General features: G+C 40.4%; 1 protein-coding gene across 3 annotated transcripts in view; it reads left to right on the forward strand.

Moving 5' to 3' along the window:
* Positions 1-14,890, forward strand: part of KIF16B (kinesin family member 16B) — a 139,910-nt gene extending 125,020 nt beyond the window's left edge. For all 3 annotated transcript variants that reach the window (XM_057423345.1, XM_057423347.1, XM_057423346.1), the window contains one exon: positions 13,475-14,890. In XM_057423345.1, coding sequence (XP_057279328.1) covers positions 13,475-13,633 — 159 coding nt within the window. In that variant the 3' untranslated portion in view covers positions 13,634-14,890. The remainder of the gene's footprint in view (positions 1-13,474) is intronic.
* Positions 14,891-19,727: the final 4,837 nt, after the last annotated feature.

The raw sequence follows: 19,727 nt of genomic DNA on the forward strand, positions 1-19,727 counted from the left end.
GCGTATCTTCAATTACACTGTGAAAATGGAAGTTATACTGTGATAGTGGAAGAGGGCCCAGACACCAGTTCTATTTAAAATGCTGGCTGTTATTGCCTCCTGGATTTCAGTCCAGTATGAACCTTGAGCACACTTCAGTGCACTAACCAGAAAGCAGTAAATGGATGGATTGCCTCTGTAAGAGATGTGTTTTCTTAGCCTTTGACCATAGTGTATTTCTCACGTGGGAATTCAGTCAGGTAAAAGGTGAAGGCATTAGACCTTGATAACAAGCAGAAACATGGCTTGTATTCGGCTGGTTTTCATGCTTGATCCTGTACCTCAATTTGCTGAATACCCTTTGTAATCTCCTTCAAGCCTCACAGGTGATGTGTTGTAATGGCTGTAGTATGATATAAAAGCTGATTTTACTGTTCCACATGGTTAGTAAAGAGCTAATGAGCTAATACAGCATTTTTAGAAAAATCAAAACGGCTTCCAGGCCAACAAAAATGTATATTCTTATCCAGTGTCTGAGCTGACCTTATTGACTAAAAATAGATGACAGCCTGACAAACATCAGTCCAGTAAGTGTTCTGAACAAATATTCTGTATTGTAGAATCATTAGTAGAGTCTCATCCTGATGGTGGATGACAAAGAAATTACTCTGCTCTTCCAGCTTTTGCTTGAGGTATTTATACATCTTGAATAGGCTTTGACTTCACGTTGTATTTTCTGTGGACTTTTTGGATTGAAGCAGGGTAGTGCAGCTTCAGATAGTCCAGTGCTTTCCACAGGACGTCTCTGAGCAACAGCAGTTTCTTTTTTTGGTTTCCTTTTTCTTTGTTAAGTATGCACATAAAAATTAACATTCAAACTCCAGTGTACACCTGTGTGAGGGGTAAGACAGCTTAAGCTGTCATTTCAGTCGAACAGCCTGACTAGAGTGTTTGCTGGTATTAGCTGTCAGTTACTGAAATGGCCTTGCAGGCTCTTTTCTTGACATCAAAATTAAATTGCAGCTCCCCAGTCTGATCTGGGAAAGTGAAGCAGATAGCCTGGGAGTCACTGTAGGTTAAAACTACTCTTCCAATTAGCAGATTGTACAACAATCAGAGATCTGCTTCTGGTGCAGATATCTAAACTGTTACTGATCTGAGTGGCTTTGGCTTTAGTCAGGGAAGTCTTCCGTGTGTCTAATTATGATTTGTCTGAAACCTTCTTTGTGGGATAGTTTTCTAGGAAGAGTTTGGTTTTTTTCCTACACGTCACCTCTGAGGTTCTCGCCACAGTAGAAGTGCTGAGGACAGCAGTGAGGTTTGTGGTACCGTTCAAGGCAACTGGAGTCAGGGGGGCTGGCTGAAGGATGTGTTTTAAGATTGTCATGAAGAGTTACCTTATTTCAGCTTGAGATTGGAAGTGGACATATTTCATTGTAATGGAAGTTAGATTACTTGGAGTAAAAAACTCCAGAGAGCCCCAAATTATGAGGATTGTGATTTAAAATCACAGTAAATGTAAAGTTCATGTAAAACATTATGTTCTTTTATTTATCCTAGCTGGTACAAATGCTGAATAACCAAAAGCTTCCCCATCCTTCTTGGTCCTTATTGGTAGGAAAGCACAGTATGAGTACTGTTTTGCTGTGAGATTAACCTGAGGAGAAGTCTTTGATCTCTAGTGTGATACAAACACTTTGGGTTTTTTTTTTGGTGCAGTATAAAGACTTTTGAGCAATATCTTACGTTTCCATAGAGGTTTGGAAAAATTACATGCAAGTTTTCACAAATGTTTTGCCTACACGTCTTAAGAGAAAACACCTAAATTGTGTTTAAAATTACCTATCCAAAATGCCCTATTGCAATCTGCTAATTCAGTATTTCATCAGGGACCTGTTGCAGGGCAAAACTCTAAATTAATTGTTCCACAGTCTAAAGACTGTAATTTCACTTCAGAGCCAACCTTGCTTGATTAAATCCGCCTTAAATGAAGCAGCCAAGAATTCTTTTGATTAAAGTTAATGAATACAAGTTAGTGTGTATCTATCCCTTCATGCAATTAGAAATCAGTAGATAAGAATACAAGATCCTTTTTCTTTTTTAAATTAAATCAGATGGTGTATATTCCTTTTTTATTTTTTAAGCAAAAACTTTATGAAGGAAATGCATATCCCAAGAAATCCGTGATTTGGTGAGTGTATCTGTTCCCATTTTAACTGCAGAGTATCTTTTGTTCCTTGGTGAGTTGCTAGATCTGTGAATGACAGTAGAAAGAAATTTTCCTGAAATACCAGCTTCTTTAGGTACTGCATCTCTGTATTGTATCATTCTCCTGATCGTTTTTCTTCTTCTCTTAGACCCAGGCTTTGTTGTAGGAATGAAGATTATTATTAGCCCCATTTTCCCATTATGCAGCCAGAAAAGCTGGGCAGGAGTCTAAGCTGACATAGCAGATTGAGTTGTGTTTCTTGACCCTTGGTCAGAAGCATTGCAGTCATGGACCCACAAGGCTTTCTTTTCTGCTCCTGCTGTCACTAGCACGCTTGGGAAAAAACCAGTTGTCATGCTGACAGAATCCCAGTGGGTTGTTGCTGAAAGGAAAGCAAAAAGTCCCCCAAGCCTTGACCTGTCTCCTTGTCTCTGTTCCCTGTTTCTCGTTCCCTGTTCCCACTCTTGCATTTCCTCATGTTTGTTTGTGGACAGCAAAGGGGAACAAACAAAATCCCTGATCAGGGATGCATGATCAGAGAGCTCAGTGGTCGGTAGGAGTCGTGTGTTTCCTTTTGCTGCCACTTACAGAGCTCAGAGAATGAAAGGTCAAACCGTAACAGTATGGTAGGGTAAGCTTACGTCAAGTTTTGTAGGAGCACATACATCTTCCAGGCGTTGTCTCTGCGCTTCTTTTATTCCCTTGGTTCTTTGAAGCTCTTTAAAAGGTAGACACGCTCAATTTATTTAAAATTAATAATACAATTGTCCTTAACCTCCTCACTTCCTAATGTCTGCTGATGAGGTTTTCAATGATAGGTGTTAATGCAAGAGGCAGGAATAAATCTTGTATGAACTTCATAATTCAATTTTGCTCTCAAATCTGTAGAACTGGCGGGGGAGAGCATCGAAGACACTGAACTGACTGAAATATTGCTGTTACCTACAGTCAAAGTTAAGCTTCCAAAAAAAGTTCTTTAACTTAGTAGCCAAATGCTTTGTTTTGTATTTAGTTTGTATTCTCACTCGAGTTCCTTTGGAGGTGGTAGTTTCTGGGGGATTTGGGTTTTTTTTTTGGTAAAAGGTTCTAAAGCTGGTGAGATTCTGCTGGGTTTGCATGACTCCAAAAGTCTGGTTCTTAAGGAAAACACGAAATAATGAAAATAGCATCTTTCCTTAAACTTGAATTCATTCTTGCTATCTAAATGTGTAGTTAGGTTCAGAATTAACACCTCGGTGGCAAACAGTGAAAGAGTCACCCGAGGGGAAAAAGATCTCAAAGTATTTGTTGACGAATTTGGGCAAAGGGAGTGTGTGAGTCTGTTTGAGACCTCATTGCTTGAGGTTTTCCTTGAAGTCATGAGGGCAGAAATGTTTTAATTACATTGGAGATCGCAGAATGGTTTGGGTTGGAAAGGACCTTACGATCATCTAGTTCCAACCCTCTGCCATGAGCAGATGATTCATCATCTGAATATTCAGTATGAACTTCATGAGTACATCCCACCAGCCCTTGTTACACAGCCTCATCCTTTAATGTGTTTGATGGAGGCAACCTGCTACATGCTAGTAACAGGAGTTTCTATTGCAAAACCCCTGTCAAATGGGGGTTGATCTTTCCCAGCTCTGATGTCAGTCACAGAGACTATTGAAAGCTACTGATTATGTGTCAGTTCAAAGTGATTACTAAAAGGGAATTATTAGACTCTCAACTTGCAACAACATCCCTAATACCAAAGCATTTTAAGAAGAGCTTTAAAGCCAGCTGCTCACTAGCCTGCTCTTGCAGATTGAATGTTTGCTTGTGACAGTGCAGTTGTAAATACCGTTCTTGGAAGCATCTCAGTGAGATAGACTTCAGAAGGCATTCAGAATACACTTGATCATTGAAAGATAAAAGGAAGCTTTTCCTTTTGTCACAGATATGAATATGCACCCGGTATGACTGCTGGTGCCAAAGCAAACCACTGCAAATGTCAGTGTTTTATAATCCTAAAGAAGATTGTTTCATACCCATAGTCTAAACTATAGAGTCTTGGAGTGATGATTTTAATTTCCTATTAAAGGAATTTGGATGCAATGGGAACACAGAAGGAAAGAGTGTAGACACATCCACAAAGGCAAGAGCTTGTGTGGTTGGGCCTTTTTGTGGATATCAACTATATGAAATCCACGCCATGAATCATTTTCTGGATTAGGTTTAGCTAGTCTGCACCAAGTGCCTTTTATAACCTCTAGTAACTGCTTAAAAAAATTAAGAACAAAAATAACTGCTTTTCAGCTGATGTCTGCCTTGCCTGCAGACAGTAAAACTGCAGTTAGTCATCTGAGAGCGATTTCACACGTCAGGTTCCCATCCTGCAGAGCATCACTGGGGCAGCCCAAGGCACCTGGCTTTTCTTTTTGAAGCGGCACTCTCGAAGAGGAGCTGTAGCAGCTCTGAGCAGCAAAGCACTTCATCCTTTTTGGGTGGTGCTGCTGCTCACGTGGGGCCCTCTTGGCTTCAAAAACTGGATAAATAAAAGGAATTTTACTTATTGATTACAGTCAGTAGATATTGGGTCTTTTATGATAAAATGCTTACTCCAGTACAGTTGAAGAATTAAACAAGATGTGCAATACAGAGGCCTTTTATTTTTCTTTCCCTTTGAGAGATTTCAGAGTATCAGAAAATAAGGAGGTATGTTTATCCTGATTTAGTAAGTTCAGAATACGTGACAGCATATAGTGTGAACTCCAGTTTAGCTCCACATCTGAATGTATTTTGCTGTCAGTTCAGAATAAATTTCCCAACATTCTTCTACAAATCAAGCTTCAGAGTTGTGTACCCTTATCAGTCTCCAATAATGGCTCTCCACGTTCAGATGGAAGCAGATGAATAAAGGGAGCACTCGACCAAGGACGCTGGGTTGAACTTGGTGCTATCCCTTTTCAAAGTGAGCATATCAGTCATCCTCCAGTATCTGATTTCACCACAGGAAGTAGAGGGTGATGCATGTCAAATGCTTTGGTAGCTGTTTGCCAAGGCCACTCCAGCAGACGACACGCTCTCACTGCTGGCCCAGGGATGCGTGGTAAATTCAATCCTGTTGTTGTTCTTTCTGAATAGATTTTGACAGGACTTTGTTTTGACTTGTGCTCCGGAGAAAAGATTGGTTTCCTTCACTAGTCAGGTCTGTTTTGATCTTTTTAATATGGCTGTTCCCTTCCAAAAGCAGACTTCACACTGATAGAACGCCTGTAAATCATAGCCCTTGCTGCCTGGTGTTATTTTTTTTCCTGCCAGCCAACAATTCAGTTTTCATTGAAGCTACTTAAAGCCAATGAATATGAGCTTTTAGCATGCAGGCGTTGTGAGAAATATTAAGTCCCGTTGATTTTAAATTAATTTCAGGCAGAATAATATTGTTATTTGGGACGTAGACTGACTTCGGAAGTTAATTCATTTGATGCAGCATAATAGTAATTCAACATAATGTACTCATGCCATTAGACTTGCACAGAAAAATGCTCTAAATAGCTATAATGAATAGTTTGGATTTTGAAAGCCTAGGAGAGCAATTTCACCTTGAATCATAACTGGCATCTCTCAGAATGCTTGTACATTATGAAAATTCAGAAAGGTGTTTGAATTCAAGGAAATTTCAGTATCACCCTGGGTAATATTAACATTTTAGTGGCACTCAAACACTTCTGGAGATGTAGTGGTAAAATCTGCTTTCACCTGCGTAGCTGTGGAGGAAACTAACCCTGATTCAAGGAACCGGCATTACACTGTACATAAAAACCATAGGGAGAGTTTCCCAAGGGGCTAAAAATGTAAGTCCTGTTTTTTTAATGGAATTCAGCTGCTTAGAGAGCTTGATTCTTACCACTTAGCTCCAAAGTCATTTAAGTACCTCTAAACGTGCCCAGAGGAGTGGTGTGTGTGGTATTGCTGCTTCTCTATCTGCTTTTGGTTAAGTCCACCACCAACACAGACTGCTGCAGTGTTAGGGCCACAAACTCCATAGTTTTGTAGCTTTAACAATAGCAAAGGCTAAATTCTTTGTTATCAAAGTAAAGTTCTGATATTACAGATCCAGCATTTACAGCCATGTTAAACATTTTGGAGCTGTGTAGCTAAATCTGTTCACTAACAAAAGAGCTGCATTAAATATTTGGTAGGAGCTTTCAATCTTACCTCCTGTCTAGCTCCTTAGCAAACAAGTTCAGCCTAACAAGTTAAGAGTTTACATATGTGTATCACAGTCAAATTGGCAAGATATTTGCTAATAATTAATAACATAGCATAAATTGCCATGCATGTATTATCTCTGTTAAGGGAAACCCATAAATCTTGGGTTTCTCAGGAAACGTAGCCAGCCCACAGCACAGGCAGCAAGTGCTCTGCTCCCCCCAAAGCTGTGCCTGGCTGCTGCATCCCCAGCAGTACCGGTTACTACAGTGCTAGGCTTGCTTTCCACCCGTGGTAAGAGGACATTCATGCAGGCAAAGTCTGTTGGTGAGGCAGTGGGGAGTTTGACATAGGCACGCTATAGAAAGCTGGTCATGTACATTGTGCATGGTTATATGTTAAATTTGGTTTGGATGGAAAGTGTTGTGGTGTGGGGTGCAGTTGTATGTATACATAGAAGACCTGCAAACACAAGGTGAGGTGATACTGATTAGGAAGTTCTAGATTTCTTAATTCTGTCTATATTTTCAGTGACTCCTGGGCGTTATCTGTAGAGAGCCTCTCTTCTGATTAGGCCTAATCAAAGTGAACAGGAAGGGTTTGATTAAAACAAGTCAGTCCCTTATTCTTGGCTTGTGTAACATGGAGCTGGTTAATCCGAACTTGGGCGTAATTAAGGTTTACCAATCTGAAGCAAATAACCCCCCCTTTAATATGATGACTAACATGGTGGAGACTTGTCATTTGCAAACGTGAATCTGTCTTTATTCTTCTGAAGAATCTCTCTGCTCACACGCATCCTGTGCAACTAGAGCAAGGTCTTGGGTTCCTGTGGGATAGATACATTCTGGAGGCGTTTGTTACCCCTGACTCCTCAAGGAAGCTTTGCACAGCTTTGACAGTGGCCTAATACTGTAGGTTCTTATAAGGAGAACCCAGTCATCCTGGCCTTTCTGTAAGAGATATTGGCTCAGGTGCTCATGTCATAATTTTAGCAGCTTTCTCTCCAAATCTTTCACAGAAATAAGATCCTTCAGGCAGCAGGTAGTATCCCAGGCAGTAAGTCTTTTTCTCATTGCTGTGAAATCACAGCTGCACGTAATAACCTAAGGGTGAGTGCAAGAGATAAATGTGTATGGATCCAGAAGTGACATTAGGTCCCTGAGGGGCCTGAAATATCACTTGAGATCTCGAGATGTTGAATATCACATGTTGTCCTGCTCACATATTTTACTCAGATCTGCCTTATGATAACTTGTAATATATGTCAGGGTGTTGGGGAGAAGAATTGAAGCATCATGTTTCCTTTATTATAAAAAAAAAAAAAGGAGAAGACTCCACAGAAGGCCAAAATGTTTCTGAGCTAGTTAATATCTGGTGAATGGAGAGCTGTTCTGAATATTGAACTGCTGGAGGTAAATTTAATAGTCATAGTCTATATGTGGTCTCCCATCCTTTTGAGCTGCTGCATTCCAAAGCAGTGTTACCTCATATTTTATATTCTTGCTGTCTGCCAGTTCTTTTCCTGCTTGCTCAAATTTAATAAATTCAGAAATGGATCTAAATCTACTTTTAGAGGGCTATCAGAACATTATGCTAGCAGTTACTCACTGCTAATTAGCCAGTTTAGCTTCAGGTGGTCCCTAAGGAAAGGGGAGATGGTTTCAGTGGGAGACACAGGGCAGAAGCTTAGCTGGGGTGAACCAAGTTGTGATCTGGAGGACCAGGCTACTCTTGCAGGCTGCAGGAGGAGCCTGCTGGGATCCCTGCCTGGACAAAGCATCTAGTTTGGACAGCTAGAGTACCCCTTGCTTTGTAATGTTGGGGCATTCAGCATGAGAGAACTTGCTCCCTTGGAATTCAGTTCATAAAGAAACTTCCTATATCATGGCTAATGGCTTTCCTGGTCCTCTACACCTGACCCAGGTAATCCAGTCCTGTGTGGTGTTTGAGATGTGTGTGTCTTGGATGAAGCAGAGCTGGCTTAGCTTTGCAGCCCTTTTCCTAAGGGTTCCTGTCTTCTGCACTCCAGCCCTAGTTTACCTCCCTGTACAGTGTGTTCATTCCCTCTGACTTTTTGCCGGTAAGGAAAACAAAACCCAACCAAAACCACAAGGAAGAAGCAGATACAATGAGAAGTTTGAATCCTGTTTTTCCTTGGAAGATGCATGATCTCTTCTCATCAAATTCTATGTATAGCATCTCCCCAGACAGGGCCCTTCGCCAGAATGAAATCTCATGTGGGACACCGTTGCCGTTTCAGATGAGCTTTTATTTTTGCCGTAGACGGTAGTTAGTGTTGATAGCTGGCATTGCTGCAGTCTTTCCTATTTGAAGAACCACCCTTAAAGTAATTTGTTTTTTCTCTTTAAGGTACCAGTGATCTAAATAGAGAAAGTTAGTTAATTTGGGAAAGGATCCCCAAATGTTCAGTTTTCTTTGCATATGCCTAACAATTTCTTTCTAGGAGACAAAGGCAGGAGATGCACTCCCATTTCTGCATTATAGCGGGCTTCCTTTGCGTGCCTTGTCTTCTAAGCAGATCCTTATTTTTGTGATCACAGATTGGAAGCGAAGCACGTTCCTGTCTGCTTGTTTTGTATTAGAGTCTTCCTTGGGAAGATCTTACTTTGCAAATACCTAATAGCAGCATGATGTGGTGTTTCAGAGTCAGGGAATGTGCTTCAGTCTGTTTCTTCTTTTGTAATCAAATTCTTATCCTATAGAAGACAGCTGTTGATACCTGGGTATGCTTTGCTCTATGAATGATTCAAATCAAGATTTGATTTAAAGCTTGCAGCACTTAACACCAGTCAACAGGATAATTATATGATTGGTGCTGAGAGAAACTAGCATCTGTATTAAAGGGAGAGCAGATCTGGTGCTGGAAGTTAGATGAGCAAGTTAATTAGTCCTGTCTCTGCCACCAGTGACCTTCTGTGCCCTTGTGGTAAAGCTTTTGACTGCCACATTGATGTGTAGATGTTGAAAGGGAGGTATTGTTTCAAAGAAAAGAAGCTATTGTTTCAAGAATCCCCAAAGCCTTGTAAGATTTAACTTATTCAAGTTTGTGGTGCTTTCAGCTCTGTCAAATATGAGCAGGTGATGTTCATAATGCTAATTGTAATGTGTTATATTTGAAGAATTTAAAACACGTGACTTTTTTTTATTTAATTGCTAGAAAGAGTGGCAGAAGAGAGAAAGCTCAGAGTTTTCTTTGCTTTCTGGAAGTCCCAGAGTTGATGAGTTTTTAAGCACACCAAAGTTTAATGAGAAAATCCAGTTCTTGCTAAGCTCTGCTATTGGTCTCTGAGGCTGTGGCTGTTTGTAATGGATTATGAGAACAATGTCGTTGAACTGAATTTCTCTTTTATGCCACAATTGAAAGTATGGTAAGAACACTTTTGCATTCTAGAAAGCTTTTTAATTGTAATAACTTTAATAAATTTAAATTAAGTTATGGGTTTCTGTTATAACGTATAAAATTACGAGGTCCCACGTCACGAAGTACTGCAAAAATCATTAGAACGACTTTGCTTTGGTGAAGGATTGAGCATAAGATGAACGCTGGCCTAGTGCTAAAAAGGTGAATCCTATTCAAGTTCTTTTTAATAAGCTTTTGAAATGGTTGCCATTTTGCTGTTGATGTAATTAAAAGGGAGGGAAAGCTACTCAAACTCACAAGTAACGTAAAACCTTTGGGTCTCTCAGCGCCTTCTCCAGCCTTGTTTCATTTGCAAACACTTGAATGCAAAATACAAAGTTAAAACTTTCAAGTTTGGCTGCCATAAAATTTAAGTTACAGGCCCTGAAGGTTTTAATGCATGCAGAGAAGAGAAAAAATACTGCTTTTCCTGTTTCAGACTGTTTTTTTTTACCCTTTCTGTCTTTTCTATCTTTTTTTCTGTCTCTAAGCATTTTGTACATGAAAAAAGTGTTTCACTTTTCTAAAGTGCTGCTCCTGAATGTGTGTTTAGACTGAGGAACCCATACGATTGGTGTTTGTTACCCATTTTACATCCTCATTGCCAGGGTCCTGTGCCCTTACACTGAGACATGTATGTTTACACATGTATAATTAGGATATTTTTCCAGCAACGTAGCAGGTTGAGCACTATTAGTGAAATGAAACTCCTAAGTGCATTTGGAAGAACACCGATTACCAGGCTAAATAATCCAGAACAAATAGCTGGAGTTTTGAAAGGCTACCAAACAGAAATGGCTACTAAACCCAAGCCTTTTGGAGTAGTTGTAGCAGTTGTCTAGTTCTTTCTTTCCAAGTTACTCATGCAAACCTACAAAAAGTAGGATTGCTGTAACGTAGCGTTTTGCATACTAGGGACAGTGGTTCAGATGCTGTGGGTGAAGTGCTGGTAGGAAGCCACAGCATTAATTTGTATAAAATTTGCTCGTTTCCATGAAGGCACCCTGAGCTCTGCTTTTTAAAGGGAACGTATCAAAAGATAATAGTACTAGAGTGCTTCCCACCTAGTTTTGACTCAGCACCAATAACACTGTTGTGTAAATAAAGAAAAAATTTATCTGCTGCTGGAAATGGATTTAATATAAAAGCTTTGAAAAACAACTCCTCTGCTGCCCACTGAGTCCTGACAGGGGACTTCCTTTCATCTAGCATTGCTCCCACTCCAGCAGCTTGCAGTGGCCTCCTGGGTTGCAAACAAAATCCATGTCGAGTCCCTTTTGGATCTATGAGCAGATTTTCTTTCCGCCGTCTCTAGCACTTGGGGTTGATGTGCTCCTGCACTTCTTCCAGTTTGCTGTGACCCTCATCTTCTTCCCATCCCATCTGAATTTGAGAAGCATCTTTCCATGCACCAATAAGGACCACCCTTCCTTCTCTCCTCCCTCTTTCTTCCACTTTGTCATCCACATTGCAGCCAGCAGGACAGGGCAACCTTCCCCCTTAGTGCCTAGCCACAGCTCTTTAATCGAGACATATGGTTGTGGTGCGAGCACACACTTCTGCTGTTAGTCACTGTTCCCCTCACTACAGGACTTCAATCCTAGCCAGCATATTTGGGCAGAGCAGCCTTTATTTCGTGGAAGCAACAGCTTCTTTGTGTCAAGGGCACGTCAGCTTTGTGTTAGGCTAACCCATCAGCATTGCAAACAAGGGCAAATGCAGATAAGGGTTTTATAGGAGGGCTAATTTTCTCAGAGGCGGCTGCTGAAGAGCACATAATGCCAAGCCATATGGCTGGAAACCTTCGTACAAAATTAATTCCATCATAATCTGGTAGGGTCTGTTTGTTGCCATTTTCCCAAGGATCTTTTTCATGTTCAAAGAATCTGTGATATTCACTGAGCAGCTCTTGTGTGGAGATCTGGGAAGATAAGTATACCTGCTGTTCCTAGTTTTTCCCTGTCAGATAAGTATAATCTTATAGCAGAAGGATTTTTTCATTCTGCCATTAGAGTTATCATGCCAAAACAATGAGTAATGGCTGTACAGAAAAGGCATGACAGTCAGTTATCTGACCATACAAACCAAGGTGAATGCAATAGGTCTTGCAATGTCTCCAGCGAGATATTTGGGTAATTTTGAGCCTTCAGTAACCATAAACTGAAACTACTGCAGTAACTTTTCAGCACAATGCCTAAAATCTAACGGGATGCCATGTTTTACATTTGATTTTCTCCCATATTCATCCTTCAGGCATTACTGGATTGGGACTTTTTTTAAAGGGCCCTACTTTGAGCTAATTATGACAAATGTTGACATCTGTTGCTCACTTTAAATTACCTCATAATCCGTTAGAATTCATCTTGAAGGCATTATTATAAGGATTTTTTTTTTCCATGAACATTAATACAACCTGTGGGAGATCTGAATGGAAAAGAAAATTCACCAATCCTGCCAAGAGAAAAGCTGATGTGCCAGCTGCTCTTTTCCTTTTTTTTTTTCCCTTGTTTTTTGTTATCCTGCTTTCCGTAATATTAATACAGCTGGTTTCCAAGGTACTTCAGTAGATAACAGGTTGTTAGAGCATGGAGGAATTCTCCTTGAGAGTGAATAATTAGGATTGCTTCCTGAACAAACTGCTTCCATTAGGCAAAAGCTGCTGTATTGAAATAAGCAAACTTTGTGTTCTCTAGAGGAGATTGTGCTGTTCTGTCTTACAGATATATTTCCCACTAAATCCAAGATTAGGGAGTAATTTCTCAAGTTGCCTTTTCCTGTGATCAGTCTGCGGCAGAGCAAAGGAGTTTCTCCCTGTACTCCAGATGACATGTCCCTCTTTGGGTGGCATTATGTGCTTTATAGCACCTGTCTGATCACCGCTTTACCTACTGTGTTTCATTCAAAATTTATAAATACGACTTAGGAAACCATGCTAAGTGATAGTAATAGTTCAACCCAGGTGTGAAGGAAACCTCATCAGGTTCGTGAAAACTAGCTGGGTGTTAATGTACATCTGTCAGAGTTCTGTAGGTACAAATAGATGTGAGTTGCAGAGCGTTTGGTGGGTATTAACTTCAGGGAAGGGGAATGCTTATTATGTGACTTAAAAAAAAGACTTAAATTGAGAGGGTAGCTCAGTGAAAACATGCTGGTAGGTTCTGGGAGAATATGGAAGTCATACAATCCTTGTGCAGATGGCGTTGATCAAAACAAATCCCTTTCGATGCAAGGCTTGTGGAGGCTTGATGAGGGAAGGATTTCTGAAGTCCCTTTTTGCCCATATGTAGTGAAATTCCTGCAGAATGGATTTGAGGTTTGCACCTGCTATAGTGTTTGGTAATGCTAGACGGCAGTATTAGCAGGTCATGATTAGGAGAAAGCATTACATGACTACAGAATAAACCAGAAAGCATCACACAAGCACAGAATAAAACTGTTACTAAGCTTGGCGGAGGAAGAAAGTGGAAAATATTACTTCTCTGCTTTTCCTGAGCTTAATACAGGTATTTCAGTAGACCTGTTTTATGGATGGATTTAAAAGCTGATGGTTATTAAAAGGAATTTTCACAGTCATGGAGATCTTGTTTCTTCTTTTATTTTTATACCACTATTGTTTTAGTTCTTTAAAGAGGTCATGATCAGTTTGAGCAAATCAGCCTTATGACATTTTGCATTTCTTTCCACAGAAATACCTCAGGAGCTTTTTCTCTGCAATGCTGAACTCTCCCTCGTCTCCACTGCACATTGATAAAGTGGGGCTAACTCTGTCAAAATACACCATCTGCGAATTCTCACCCTTCTTCAGGAAAGGCGTTTTTGACTATAGCAGCCATGGGACCAGCTAACTTTTGTGCCAGGACCGTTATGCCAGAGGAGCACAGTTGGAGTGGTGCCTTCACTTTTGCCATGCAAGAGAAATGAGGGGAAGAAGAAAAGTTATCTTCCTCCATACCTGGAAAGTTGCATCAGAACAACTCCAGTTAAAGACATCTACACCCCAGCCTGTGTCCTTTACCAGCTCTCATATCAGTGCCTGCATTTTCCTGGCATGGGGTATAGAGACCTTTTGTGTAAGTTGCTCTGTTAATACTGCGTTCTCTTGCTGAGTTTGGAACCGTTCCTTAGCAGGAGTGCTTCCTTCCCATTTGCTCAGACAATTTGTTCTGATGGTGCGAGAGCATCTCGAGTTTACCATGGTGGTGTGTCATGCTGACAGAGGGTTTCTGAGCAGCCTTTTGGTTTCTGTCCAAGCTGTTTCTTAAAGAACACTTCCTCTTCTGTTGCCTTACAGCATACTGTCATGTTTGAGGTAATGCTCATACTCCACTGATATTTCTTTTTTTCCCTCCCAGATATGTATTTTAACTATTTGACTGTATAATTGTATAATTAAAGGGCCTGGGTAACTTGAATGTTTACAAAAATATATGCAGCAGAAAGAATATAATTTAAACCCTGTAAAAGTCTTCCACACTTGGTTGTTTTGGAGCAGAACGAATCACTTGCCATTAATTAAGAAGCAGAGGAAGCAATAGTTACTGAAGAATGCTGTCAGCATCTTTTCAGATTTTCTAATTACCCAGACTGCGAGTGGATACTGTGCACTCACTGTACAGAGCTCAGAGCTATGCATAAAGCTAATGCAAAGTGCTATATTTCTTTTTTTTTCCTGAAAAATAGCATCTTCACAATAGCTTAACACTGTAAAACCTGAGTTTCATTTGCATCAGTTTCAAATTTACAGGATTTGACTAATAGTGCTTTAAAATTACTCAGGACTCATTCAGACTTGCACATGTATATACAGGTAAAGCTCATTTTATATTGCTGCAGATCCAAATATATATATATATACATATATATAGACACACACACTGTGACTGGAACTGAATATGTGTACATATTCATATATAACTGGTTGTATAAAAATCAGAATCAAACTACTTCCAGTTATTAAAACACGTAACGAAAGGTACGTTTTGTGTGATGTTTGTTAGGTGTGTGAAGCATTATTTGTGAGTTGCCATCATTGACTACCGGCAGGTCTTGGTAATCAAACTATTTCATGTTGTAGAAAATGATCATTAAAACCTAAAGCAACACTGGTGACATTTTTATTTCATAACCTAAATTGTAAAAACAGTGATGTTTCCTATTTAATACGATGTATAAAAATAACCGGGTTCTATTACGAAGTCTAGTCTGCTACTGTAAGCACTTCTGACTGAAAAAGAGGAGGGGGAGGGGGGAGAAAAGAAAAAAATATTAGACTGGATCATTTAAATTTTGACAGTTTTTTTATTATTTTGATTCATTTCAGTAAAAGCAAATGTTAGAGTAAAATTTCTAAACCACCGGAGCCCTATTATCAACAGGGTAGACTTTAATGTCTTTGGATATGCCTGACTGTATCTGACTGTCTGACTTGGGCACCTTAATAGCTTCAGTTGGGAGCCAGGTTTTTAAGCTAAGCATTCCAATCATGGAATCTTAGAATGGTTTGGGTTGGAAGGGACCTTAAAGATCAGTTAGTTCCAACCACCCTGCCATGAGAAGGGACACCTTCCACTAAACCAGGTTGCTTAAAGCACCATCTAACCTTGGTCTTTAACATTTCCAGGGATGGGACATCCAGAGTTTCTCTTTTTCAGTGTCTCACCACCCTCATAGTGAAGAAATCCAAACCCGTGGATTCCCAAACCATTCCCAGTCTCCCTCATGCACTTCTGCACTAGAGAACTGACTTCATCTGCCCTTCATCACTGACCCTGTGATCCTTATCATGCCCTGTACCTATTTTACACCTTTCCAGTATCTCCCAGGGCCTTTCTGTGCACTTATCATGCCCCTGATGAGAAGGACATGTCCTCTCTTCCTCCTTCACCCCAGCATTTGGCTTTGCTAGTGCTTCCCAAATCAGAAAGTGAAGGTTGGAAGCTTGCTGGGTTTCTGTGGTGATCTGAGTAACTAGAATCTGGTGTTGCTGCACATGTTAATGGAAGATTAGTAACTTCACTTGGCTGTTATTGCCCTGACACCCATATGAGTGCTTCAGCGGCCGGAAGTGGGCATTGTATTGTTAGTTTTCATATCCATCCCTAAATCTCACTTCAAAATGAGAGTCTTTCCCATTTCTCCTTCTTCCGTGGCCTGCTTCTCCCTCTTACCTCACTATAATTCAGTAAGATAAAGAATTAATGCTTCAAGAGTTTTAAAATGTGAATTTTACATCAATGTAGAGCGTTATTTCTTGTGTGGCACTTCTATGAAAGGACCTGGCAGGCCAGGAAATGGCAAGCTGCTTTATCTGCTGCACAAACCCGGTTTCCACAGATGTCCTACCTGAAAAACAACCGATAGTGCCAAGCGCTTTCCCGTGGCAAGCAGTGCAGTGCCTGACAAGCAGGAACTCCATATTGCCACCCAGCAAACGCTAGTCTGTGAGAAGGGCTGAGCGTGCAAGACTCCCAGAGGTAAGTCCCATGCTTCGTGTCACTTTGAATTTGGAGAACCTGCTTGAGAAAAACACGACCAGACAGAGAGCTGAGTGAAAAAAAAGATGAATATTCGTATTTTTCACATGAATTTAAAAGAGCGCTCGTACTCGGCTCCTGTCTGCAGTACAAATTAATTCAGGGAGGACCAGATGCTCTGGTGGTATAAACCTGCCAATAAGGTGACTAATTTATGTTGCCTGGTTTATCTGGCCCGCAGTGTTGAATGTGTACATCGCAAATAACAAAGTAAAGGCCGATTAATCTCTCCATTTAAAATGTCATCAAGTTAAAAGCTACAGAAATGCAAGTGTAAGCATGCAATTAGGACTGCAACCCCAGGCTACCAGCTTTTCCCACCTTCTTATCTACCCTTCAATGATATCCAGAGTTTAATCAATGACTGCAAGATCAGGCTAAACTAAGAGGCATCTTTTAATAATATCATTAGTAAAAAATACCATGGTTCTTTATAACCTGCGGTCTTCAAACCCAGACTTCATGAGAAGTTTTCAATAGAAGCCGAGATGCATTTAGAAATTATTAGCCAGTTTCAAGACGTTCTAACTGCGTTTCTGTGAAGATATCCTCAGGCTCTCAAATTCTCCATTAATTTTATTTTCCAAGTATTGTCACTTTCAGAAACGTTGTGAAAGTACCTCCAGGGCTGGTACAGGTTGGTTGGTTTGTGTTTTTTTCCACAGTGCCTCTGTAGCTCGGTGAAACCCTAACTTGTATCAGGACTGTTTATACTTCAAGCAAAGTGTTCATTTAGGGGTGATAGTATATCTATTGGGGCCACTGTTGTTACCTATGCAACTGAAGTTGTGCCTCCATCTAAGTCACCAAACCACTTGGCTCACATCCTTGCTGACCCTGAAGCAATTTTTTATCAATAGGGACACATAAAAGAGGCCAAAAAGCACACTGGAGGTGGTTCTGGGCTATTTTTATGCATAACGACTTGATCAAGATGCAGAAAACTTTTGAGCAAAGCCTTCTTTTTGGTCTTGAGCCTCTACTTCTTGAACTGAAAGTGCTTTCCTGAATATGCTTCTTCTCGTAGGAAAGCAGCCCCAAAAGCCCTGCTGATAAAGGGACTGCTACTGGCAGTCCCTCGCTCCCAAGAGCCCACGGAGTCAGTCCAAAAACTGATGCTCAGATGCTGCTGTTGGAGATGACTTGCTCCAAACAATCAGACCCAATCTTTCCAGTTTCATCAGCAGGCCTTTAAAAGCTATTGCAGATTTCCTCTTCACTGTCCATGCCACCTATATTGTATATAAAAATAAGTAACCCATTTGTACTAGACTGTGATAAAGCTTGAAATTTTGTATGCTAACAGCTCACTAAAGCCCCCAGAATGGAAGGAATTAAGTATTTTTACCTTAGCAGGATTCTTATGGCTGCACTGGGTTTGTTTTCTCTGTGTTTCCTTAGATCCTGGGGAACAAAAGCCTCAAACATTTGATAAGCTGAAGAGCAAAAAGTTGGCTTCCAACCCCATCAAGGGAAACGGAAGATGTTTCCATAGGAAAGACTTCATGAGCAATTAAGATCCATGGCATTGCATAGGCCCTGAGATCCAGTGGAATGGATGTAATCCAAATTTATTTTCTTGGCAGACCTCTGAAGTGAATTTTTGATACACTGGATCCTGCCACTTTTTTTTTGTTGTTTTATTACTTTATGAGACTAATTTATTATAATGGGTTGCAGACCTGAATGCTATTGGAGATGCACTTTGTTTTCTAATTACAGCACAATGACAACAAAGTTACTTAGGAAAATAAAGACAAAGAAACAGGTAGGGAACGTGAGCTGTGGCCTGAAAATGGCTTTTGTGGGAAACAGGTGAACTTCCCTGATGCCATCCTGTCTACCGTGGTTAACTCAGGAACAGATCTCATCCAGCTGGATGGAAATACCAGATCACAGAAGACACTGTTCTTTTGTGTTCTTGAGATTGACTTTTAAAACAGTTTTAAAAGGAATGTGTGTGGGGGGAAGCCTTATTAAGGGATCACATTAATGTTTGATAAGATGGAGGCGATTTTGGACTAGAGGCTTTAGCCTTGTGACTGGTGCATAACAAGCCCTAGGACCAAAAAATGCCAGTGGCAGCATGGAAAGCCCTGTTTGTATTTTCCTCTTTATAAATCTATTTTCTTTATAAACACTGCCACTTCTCCCCAATGTCATGCTGACAGCTGAAGTGTCAGCTCCCCATAGCCCAGCTTGTGCGCTCACACAGAGTTTCAGCAGCATTTTTGTTGGGGTTTTTTGAGATACTGGTCTCAGAAAAAGAAACAGGTCTAAGCAATAAAGTCTACAGACTTGTTCCACGTCCTTCTCAGTTTCTTTTGATAGCTTCTGTCTTCTCAGAGCGGTTTTGTCCGAATGGCTTGTTCTTATTCTCTGTAAGTTTTCAATTATTTCCCTTCTGTTTTCTTGTTTTACAGATGGTTTAGAAGAATATGCTGGGAAGAGCTGAAGAAAAAGGAAACCCTTTATTATGTGAAAAGAGAGAGTTATCTCATCTTCTGATCTAGCAAAGTGGAACACGAGTTTTTGATCTTTTTACATATTGTGAACTTCTGAGCCTTCAAAGGTCTCGCATGCTGCAGCTTTGGGGGGTGTTATTGTACTTCTTCGTGATCATTGCTGTATTCTTTTCCGTTGTAATTAACATTTGACATCAGCCTTTCTTCAAATGATGTGCTTGAGGAGAGGGAGCCTTCTACTTAATGGTCTGCTGAATTCCTTGTTTAGGTTCAGTAAGTCTTTGTAGGGCTCAGCCTTTTGTCACCATTCTTGCCCAGCAGTGTATTTTCTCCATGTTAACCTGTTTCGTTTGACGTTACCTTGAGACAGTGTTAAAACATTACTAGGAATGCCTTGTTTTTCCATTTCCTGAAGATATGGATCAGAGATCACCGACTGAAATCAGGTTCTAGTCATGTTTCTGTTGCAATCAATGTTCTTGCTTTTTGGTATTGTGAATTAAAGCAGAAACCTGAATCTCAAAAATGAGGAGGGGAATTATTATGTGACCTGGGAAATCTCAGTGTGTTTTCAGGACTTTTGCATCACTTTTCCGTTGTCTTTTATGCGGATAGCTAAGAGATGCATGGGTTAACAATTGTTCCTTTCCATGGTGCAAATGAACATACCAGCAGTGAATGCTTCAAGAATTTTCTGTGTAAACTGAAAACATCTATGTATCAAATCAGCTGCTGTTCCCATTCAGTTTAACAGCAGACAAGGTAATGCACTACTGCTGAAAAAACAAGCCGTGGCTCATTTCCATCCATAACCACCTCTAATTCTCATCATTTTAGTAGCTGAGCAACAGGAGGACTGCTGGACGACGTAGGGGCCATAACAACGCTCTGAAAGGTTAGCATAAAACTGTGTGAGCAATCAGATGCAGACCTCAGTTTGT

Source organism: Pezoporus wallicus, unplaced genomic scaffold, assembly GCF_028554395.1.
Source record: "Pezoporus wallicus isolate ANWC-B61680 ecotype Strahan unplaced genomic scaffold, APGP_CSIRO_Pwel_v1 contig_4191, whole genome shotgun sequence".
NCBI classification, from domain to species: domain Eukaryota; kingdom Metazoa; phylum Chordata; class Aves; order Psittaciformes; family Psittacidae; genus Pezoporus; species Pezoporus wallicus.